General features: G+C 33.9%; 1 protein-coding gene across 2 annotated transcripts; it reads right to left on the bottom strand.

The window, feature by feature from the left end:
* Nucleotides 1-552: 552 nt before the first annotated feature.
* LOC142632242 (uncharacterized) lies at nucleotides 553-7,569 on the bottom strand. Of its 2 annotated transcripts, XM_075806669.1 has the most exons (3): nucleotides 7,413-7,549; nucleotides 7,024-7,277; nucleotides 553-1,493 (listed from the first exon to the last, which is right to left on the bottom strand). In XM_075806669.1, the coding sequence occupies exon 3, from the start codon at nucleotides 1,336-1,338 to the stop codon at nucleotides 757-759; it is 582 nt and encodes a 193-aa protein (XP_075662784.1). In that variant the 5' UTR covers nucleotides 1,339-1,493; nucleotides 7,024-7,277; nucleotides 7,413-7,549; the 3' UTR covers nucleotides 553-756. The 2 variants fall into 2 exon arrangements, with proteins under 2 accessions (XP_075662784.1, XP_075662783.1); XM_075806668.1 differs by lacking the exon at nucleotides 7,024-7,277 and having other exon boundaries at nucleotides 7,413-7,569.
* Between the last annotated feature and the right edge of the window lie 1,930 nt (nucleotides 7,570-9,499).

Genomic DNA, 9,499 nt, shown 5'->3' with positions numbered 1-9,499 from the left:
TGAAAAAGTTGTCAAAAAGGTAAATCATTTTTTCGTAAAAGAATTTCTTAGAATAATTTACTAACATGTGCCTTAAGAGCGTGCATTAATAAAATCAATTAAAATTATCACAATTAACAAAACATTGAGATTGTCAATAAATTCTCTCAACCTCAGTATAGTACAATATATGATTTATGTCTTACCTTTTTTTATTTTTACAATAGAAATTCAAAAAAAGACTTTATCAATTGATCTTCCTAAAACTCAAATTTATGTCTTTCTGGATTAAAAGTTAGTTTGCTAAACTGTGGAGAGGGGGGAGCAGTTGCCAAACATACCCTAATTGATTTACATGAGAAAAAGAACATTGCAGATAAGAAAAAGGAAACACCTTGAATATCATAGTATACATGCAGAACAACTCCCATGTAATTCTGGGATTATCAAAGGATTGCATTTTTGAGGTATCTTGCTGTAGAAGAGACCTTTTGTGTTGGTTCATTTTTGTGTGTAAATCCAACAAAACAACCCATGGTTCAATCAAGCAGTAACATTTGAAACATGTAACAATAGTCATCATAAGTAACTAATCTTGCAATATCAACTGTAAACTCGATTCAAATCAAGCATGAGCATAATAAGTTCAACTCTAACTGCTCTTCAATATCTCTTGTGATGACTATCCATCCACATTACAAAATTCATATTGTTGAACAATGGATACACTGCAAAATCGTAAAGCCCATTAAAGCAGAATCAAGCAAATTGGGAGTTTTATTCCATAATCGCAACTCCTCCAGCAGCCTTTATTTTCTCTACTATTTCATTTGCCTCCTCCTTGGTGACCCCTTGTTTAACCAAAACAGGAACCTTCTCAACCAGTTCTTTAGCCTCTTTCAACCCCAAACTAGTAAAAGATCTTACTTCTTTGATCACCTTGATTTTCGCAGATGCATCAAACTTCTCCAATTTCACATCAAATGCTGTTTTCTCTACCTTCTTCTCCTCAGCCTTTGTAGATCCAGCAGCCCCTCCCTGTGGACCCAGATCGATACCTTCTACAGAAATTGGCTGCAGCTTTGGATGCCTTAGCCTGTCAGCGAGAGTAGGACCAATTTGTCTGCGTTCTTCAGTGGGTAGTGCCGCAATTCGTTCAGCAAGATTAATGATTTTATCAGATGGTGGGGATCTCGGACCATATGGATCATAGAATGGCGGATATTTGTACCTTTTTGGCTTGGCCTTGGGATCTCTAGGAACAAAATCAGGCTGGAAGCAACGAAACTGCAAAGGGCCAGTTATTTCAGGGAGAGTGGGACGGACACGAGTGAATCTAGCAAGCGTGATAAGCTTCATGGCTTTTGAATACTCAGTGAAAACAACGACACATGTAATACATACGGTCAAAAAGAAGTTATATACTTTAACCAAGTAGTTGCAGCGTTGGATGCAAATGAAACCCTTTCCTTTATGACAATTCAAACTGCATGGAGTCTGCTGAGAACTCTTGGCTGCAAAGGAAAAAATAATATCAACTACAGCAAAAGAGAAAGCATGTCCTTCCATTTCTTGGAAAGGCAATCAAAATATGTGGGTATTAAACAATAGATAGATGCTACATTGGCTATTAATATGTTTCATCATATGAAAGAATGACTCCTAGGCAATAATATAGTCGATGAAAACCATTAACACCAGGCCTGAATATCATGCTCACCTAACATCAACTGCATTGCATAAGCTATATTTTGCATATCTTAATGACAAACAAGAATTTACTAGTTGAATAATTTACAAACACAACAAAGTAAAATAAATTACAAGGACAGTGATAATCAAGTCCACCAATTTATCAACACAACAAAGTAAAAAAGAAATTACAAAGGCAATGACAATTAAGTTCACCAATTTACAAACACTAGAAAGTGAGGAACATTATTATTAATTTTAATATGGATAAAAATTTATTCAATAAAACCATAGTGAATGAGGTAATCTATTGTTCATGATCTCGACTCCCTTGCTCTCTTGTACCCTATATAACTAGATTTAAAGAATTAACATCAGTTAACCTTCATAGAATGACTAGTAAGTTAATCTTTCTATAATGACTAACTAGCACAAACATATTTTTATAAGCACACAAAATTTCATTCTAAAAAACCCTCAAACGATTCCAGTGACTATTAAGGGTGGCAAATGAGTTATCGTGCAGGCTTTGGATTAGGCCATAAATGGGTCAGATATACATTTATCCATTTAATTTAATAATAAAGGCCCATTACACCCCCCCCCCCTCCCCCCCAACCCACCCATTACCCAATTTTATGATCACTAACATAATAACACACATAGATGTATATATAGATGTATATATAAATTTATATGTATGTATAAAATATAAATATAAATAAATATATTTATATATGGATGGACAAACTTTTCCCCTCCAATTTAGAGGAAAGTTCCTCCAACTCACTATATGGTGACTCAAGTGAGCAGCCAAATATACTTTTAGTGATGTGTCATGCCCCCAAACCCGGTCATGACTTTAGGGACATGAGATATTAAGGGCTTGTTTGGTTTAGAGGAGTTTTGAGTAATATGATCCAAAACTCAAAACTGAGTTATCAAAAAATGTGGGACCCAGACAATTAGTTTTGTTAGGCTTGATTCCTAATGTTGTTTTCATCACTCAAACTCAAAAATATTTGAGTGAGAGTGATGAAAACCGAAAACACCAAATTGGTGTTTTCAAAAGTTGAAAACTGAGTTTTTTTTTTTTGATAAGTAATAAAGAAATTTATTGAAAAAAGAGAGTCACCCAAGTACACAGGAAGTATACAAGGGAGAACAAATCAAAGACGAACATTACAAAAAACAAGGAAATCCAAAATAGAAAGAAAAGGAAGGTTTCTCCACACGGAGAACCAATCAAGTAAGGTTCGGAAAAAAAGAGACTTAAGAACAGGCATGGAACTCTCGATGTCTTCAAAACATCTACTATTTCTCTCCTTCCAAATACACCACAACAAGCAATGAGGAACGGCCTTCCAAATATCTCCATTACGATGACGACCAAAACGACCTTGCCAGCAAGCCAAAAGCCCCACAACAGACCTTGGCATAACCCAGTAAACTCCAAATAAACCGAAGACCATGTCCCACAATTCCATGGCAACCGGGCAGTGAAGAAAGAGATGGTCAACACTTTCACAATTGCACTTGCACATATAACACCAATCCAGGATGCAAATCTTTCTTTTTCTTAAATTGTCTACAGTCAGACATTTTCCCAAAGCCGCGGTCCAAACAAGGAAAGCTACTCTAGAGGGGATCTTCTGCTTCCAAATGCTTTTCCAAGGGAAAATTTGCTCCTTATGGCCAACAAGAAGATGGTAGTAAGACCACATGGTAAATATTGTAACTTTATGGGACCCACGGTCAAACACTCAAGACCACATGTGCTCAAACATCTTTTTCTTCTTCACATTTTCTCTCCACCGGACTGATATTTCTTCTCTCCGTCTCCTCTTTTCTCTTTTCTTTCTTTCTTTCTTTTCTTCTTCAAGCTGGGTTCTTTCAGCTGCTTCTCTTTTTCTAATCTTTTTTTTTTCTTCTTCACGGCTGGGTTCTTTCATCTTCTTCTCTTTTTTTTTCTTTTTTTTCTTCACTCTGGTTTCTTTTCTTCTTTTTCTTCACTCGATGATGGCAAAGATAGCAGAGGGCTTCGATTTCAGTTGTGATTTGAGTTTTAATTGGGTTAAGGTGTGCTTTTTGGGCTTGGAGTTGTGGATTTTGTGGGGTAATTTTTTCTGGTGTTTCTTTTTATTTTTATTTTCATTATATATATGTAAAAGAATTTGCTGTGATGTTGAAGGTGTTGGTGGATCTGCTATGGTGGATGGGTTTGATTTTTGGTGATTTGTACGGTGGTGGATGCAAAACAATGGCGGTGGGTTGGATATTTCAGAATTGCAATTGGTGGGTTTATGGATTGTTGGAGGTGGTAGAGACTGAAAATGGGAGGAGAAAAGTTTCACTGTTTCAGGCTTCGTGAAAGAGGAGTGGAAAAAAAAATGAAAGAGATGGAGGAGAGAGACATGTTACCGTTCTGATCTGCACAGTACATGGGCTCCACCACTTTGTCTAAATTTTGAGTTAAACTCACCCAGATTTGAAACCAAACAAAAATAAGATAGAGTTAAGGAAAAAGTAGAGATAGAGATATGAGATATGAAAACTGAGTTTGAGTGATGAGAAATGGGATTTGAGAATTGACTTTTGAGTTAGGAGTAAACCAAACAGGCCCTGAGTTATCTAACATATACACATCTCTCTGTTTTATTTGAGATCTTCCGCAATGAATTTTTAAAATCCCTTAAACCATCATTCTGCAATATTTCCATAATGACCGTTAGAGTTCTAATTCAAAATAACCAAATATCTTTCCAATCTAGATATCAAAATCTCTGAACAACATAACACAGATTCCACTTCAACAAAACTATTCCTATAGAGTCAAAATTTCTCATGAACTTTTTATAACATCAATATGCAAACATAATCAATCTCAAAGATAAACTACGTCCACAAAATTTATCTCAACAATGATAACATTTGAAAAATAAAAAAATAAATAAAAAATCTCCAAACAGAACAAGGTCCAATTCACCAAAAACCAAGAACATCTAATCAATGGTATCTCAAGTATTTGGTTAAATAGAAAATATTAGGGAAAAAGGAGGGGTGGGGGGATTAAGTTAACTCAGTAAGTAGGACTTACTAACTTGAGTGTGGAAAAGAGCTAGTTAAAACTAAAATAAAATAAAAAATTTAATTTTGTGATTATATATAATCTGTCAAAGGTAGTTCAAATTAATAGTTTAAATGATTCACAACAGTTTAATTCTTAAGTATAAGATTTCACATAAACCAAAAATGTTATAAGAAAAATGCAACATAGTTTGGAAATCATGTAACTTAACCTCAATAAGAAGGAAACACAACTTAGCACACCTAGTAGCATAGAAGACAGCAAGATGCTTTAGAATAAAGCTCACAGTGGGCAATTATGACAAAATTATCTAAGTTTAAATACACAAACCATAACCCTAGGCTTCACTACTTATGGTTGACACTTTTGCCCTGTTGACAGGGTTATGCAGTCCTCTCATTGGAACTAGGACCCCCTCTTTAGAGCAGCCCCCGTTTTGGAACCTATGACTTTTCGGGCTCTCACTTTGAAACCTATGATCAACAAAAATTCTTTCTTTGGAACTATCACTAAAAATGCTCCACCTCTGGAGTTACAAAAAGTGCACCATCCCTTCTTTGGGATTGTCCCCTCTTTAGGAATTACCTACAGTACCATGCCACTAATCACAACTAGCCTTAGGGTGTTAAATTATTCTCTCAAGGTTCTCATAGTAAATGTGTTTCAAAATTAATCATTCTAAAAGTATTCCAGTACTATCTTTGCAAAATATATATTTTAAAATCATAATACCTTCCAACCACTACAAAATAATATAGACATCAAATTCCATGTACAACATCATGAATAATTAAATAGTAATTTCTCAAAAGGCATTCATCTCAATATAACAATGTCACAAAGTATTCATCATCACCTACCATGATACTTTCTACAAAGTATTGTGGGTAAAATGAACAATAAATTCCTCAAACCAATTCATAGGCAGATTGAACAACAAGTTTCTAGAAACATGTGCATAAACACCTCAATGCAGCCATACATATAAATTCTAGCTCGTCCCATAAGAATTATTTGTAAATGGTATAATTCCTAAATCTTGCACCATAAAAAGATACTTAGTAAAGTATTCAAATTCATGTTACACTTATTTTCCTTACAAAATAATTTTTTTTCAAAAGACTTGTATATCTTTAGAAAAATCCTGAGTTAGTAAACTTTACTTACCTTAAGCAGCACAATATGTTCCTAACACTCATGCGCTCTAACTTACTTTCTCGTGATTCAAGAACAATATAATAAACACCCGTAAAGCTAAATTTTCTGTCATAAAACCATGACCAAAGTTAGACCTTGACCCCTAGGGATTTTAATATAGTATAAGTTTGGTTCCAACAGCCCCTTTGTTCCCAATTCTTTTGTCAATCCTAGATCATCATTTAACCTTAAAATTCACCACATAAGCTCCTGCTTTACCCTTCCTTCTCTAATCTTCACAATAACAAGCAAACTAAGATTTGATAATTAATTATATGAGGGCAACATGGCTCCTCATCCAAGCTCTTAGACAGCCCTTAAATTCCTTACACCCACTCCCAATATCCTCAAAATAAACCCATAAAAATTCAAAATATCAGCTCCTCCGTTCCCCATTGCCATGGAGTCCAAACTCCAAAATCAAGCACCAAGTCACTGAAAGATCACCCACCCATTTCTTACCACAACCATAACCTTCAATTTTCACCTTGCATAATTCTGAAGCAATATTACCCAAATGCAATTAACAAGTAAATGTCTGGGAAAGTGTGGATAACTCAAAAAAGTTTCAGATTTCCTAACCCATTAGAACTACTAATTTCACATTCGGAAATTCCTCATCCAGTTCCCAATTCAGTTATTTATAGTTTATTTAGACCCATCAATGTCATCCCTAGTACAAAGAGAAAAATCATCATTTTCCATTGCCTTTATGGTTATACCCATAAAGTTTCAGCCTTAGCAAATATTTCAAAGGACAAAATTTTCTTGTTCAAAACTCACCCACTTCAGGTTTTTTCATTCTAAGAAAGAAAGTGAATTTTTGGCATAAACTAACTATAAGTGATGATGCCGCTTATCAATAAGCAACCTTAAAAATCAATAGTAAAAGATAACCATAAGCTAAATGAAAGACACCAAACTCCTTTGAAAAAAGACAATATATAGATAACAGAAAAGTAAAAAGTTTTAAACTTGAAGGCATTTCTTCAAACACCTTACAGACAATATATATGAGAGCAGAAAGAAAAGTTTTGAACTTGAAGGCATTTCATCAAACACCTTACATATAATAACGCAGTAATGGGAATGTTCAAAAAATGCTCGGATCTCAGCTCGTCTCCGCCTATCACCACCTCGTCTGGTCTCGCCTCTCACTCTCAAAACTCAAAGGGGTGTGCTCGGTTCGGTCGGCTTTGTATGTGTATGGACAACCGAAACCGAATATTTCGGTTTGTGAAATTCTCAACCGAAATGGTTGGAAATCAATCGGCTTTCGGTTTTTCCAAAGAGAGGGTTATTGAGATTTTCAAAACCCTAACTTTAATCACATAAAAATAAATAAATAAAAAGCAATTGAGCAATAGAGCTGTTGAACAAAGCTGATGAACGAAGTTGATACAAAGCGACAGAGAAAGAAAAGAGAAGAGAGAGAAAGAAAAAAGCAGAATCATACCGTGAGAAAAGAGGGAAGATGATCGTGTCGTGGAGAGGCCAACGTGTGGAGGCCGGCTGCAGAAGGAAGATTTGGAGTGACTGTGGAGTCTGGTGTGTGGGAGTGACTGTGGAGGCTGTGTCCTGCGTGTGACTGACTTACTTCAACTTATTTCACCGTTTAACTTATTTTTGCCGTATAAATCTTATTTCAACTTATTTCATTATTTAATTTATTTTTGCTATTATTTTATAGACCTTATTTTACTTTTTAACAATATTTATAAACTTCACTATACTATTTTAATTAATTTTTATTTTTATTTACAATATTTTCAGCAATGATTTTTTAGTTTCAAATTTTAAGTAAAATAAGCGGAATTTAAACCCAACTGAATGACTAAACTTGTGCTAGAGTATTTAACCTTTTGTTTTAGTTCAGGTTTAATTAGATATTTAATTTGTTTAATGGGTTAATGGGCTTGGTTATTTGCAAGGCCGGAGGCCTAATGCATTAATGTATTTGAAAGGCCTATTTTGATTGCAGGTTGCCCAATATGTTTGCAAGGCCGGCCTAATATGATTTTATATTATATATATATATATATATAATATTATATATTATTCGGTTTGGTTTGGTTTGGTTTGGTTTCGGCTGGTTTGGTGCATATATACCAAAAACCGAAACTTTCGATTTGTGAGAAATAGAAACCAAAATCGAACCGCACTGAAACCTAACCGAAATTTTGGATACGATTTGGCTGGTTTCATTCGATTTTTTCGGTTCCTCAATTTTGTGCACACCCCTAAGATATATGGGGATTTCAAATCAAACTTTGTCCTCACGTGCATCCCAAATGTATACACGTGAGTTTAGAGTAATTTCTTTTAAGGTCACGTGGAACACATGTGGCATCTAAAAAAATTAAAATTAAAATTTTTATATCATTTAAGGTCTGTTTAGGATCTGCTTATTTTATTGAAACTGAAATTTTTTTGCTGAAAGTACTATAGATAAAGGTAAAAATTAATTGAGATAGTATAGTGAGACTCATGAATAGTATCAAAAAGTGCAGTGAGGCTCATGAATAGTAGTAAAAATCAATTGAATAGTAAAATAAATTAAATAGTAAAATAAGTTGATTTTTTAATTTTTGCCAAACACACACTTAATTACGTCAAGTTTTCGTGGTATAAACTATTTTGATACAGTATCAAAAAAAAATTGCATATATTCCAAATACAATCGCATCACTCTTTTTTTTTTTTTTTTTACTTTCCTAACGTTACGCGAGGGACACATGCCATCATCTATAATCATGTTAGATTGGGAGGTGTTTGTTTGGGAAGGTGGGGAGGTGTTTGTTTGGGAAGGTGAGGAAGAGAGAAAATTGGTGTTTGATTGGGAGCTGTTTGTTTGGTTTGTATTTTTAGGTGCTACACGTTTCTTTCGTTCTTTTGTTTTTTGCCCAGTTTTGGTCTTTTGCTTTTTTAGACGTTATTGGTTTTTCTTTGCATAAGTTTTGGCTTTTTTTTTTTTCCATAAAATAATTTTGGGTTGTTGAATTTTTTTGTGCTGTTTTTTATAAATGAAGTGCCCCTTCATATATATTTTTTAATAAAAAATAATAATGTTATTTTTCGTTTTATGACTTTATCTAACAAAAATATGATTGTAAATTTATACAAATTACATTTTTTTATCTTTTTATTTTTCTTCTCAATCAAATAAAAAAGTTTTCTGTTACTCTACTTTTCTACTCTTCCTACCAAACACAAATGAAGAAAAATAAAATCTTTTTTATCCCCTCACTTTTCTATCTCCCTAACTAAACGGATCATGATTGATTCCTTCTCTTTATCTACTAAATACTAAATAGGAGAGCTTAAAAGCAATCCAATTGGATCTTGGTTCTTATATTTTTGTGATAACTTAGAATCTGTGGGGAGATATGATGTTCTTTGATTTAGATATTGAAAGACCGTTAATTTTGTAGCTTGTAATTTTTGTAAATGATCACTGTGCTCTAACTTATACTTGAGAAATATTGGTAGAGCGCCAAAAGTCTTGTAATTGAACTAGTTTGTATTTTTTGATATTTTTAATGG

Source organism: Castanea sativa, chromosome 4, assembly GCF_040712315.1.
Source record: "Castanea sativa cultivar Marrone di Chiusa Pesio chromosome 4, ASM4071231v1".
Classification (NCBI taxonomy): Eukaryota; Viridiplantae; Streptophyta; class Magnoliopsida; order Fagales; family Fagaceae; genus Castanea; species Castanea sativa.
The sequence above is the reverse complement of the archived record's forward strand: the minus strand, read 5'-3'. Positions and strand labels throughout refer to the sequence as shown.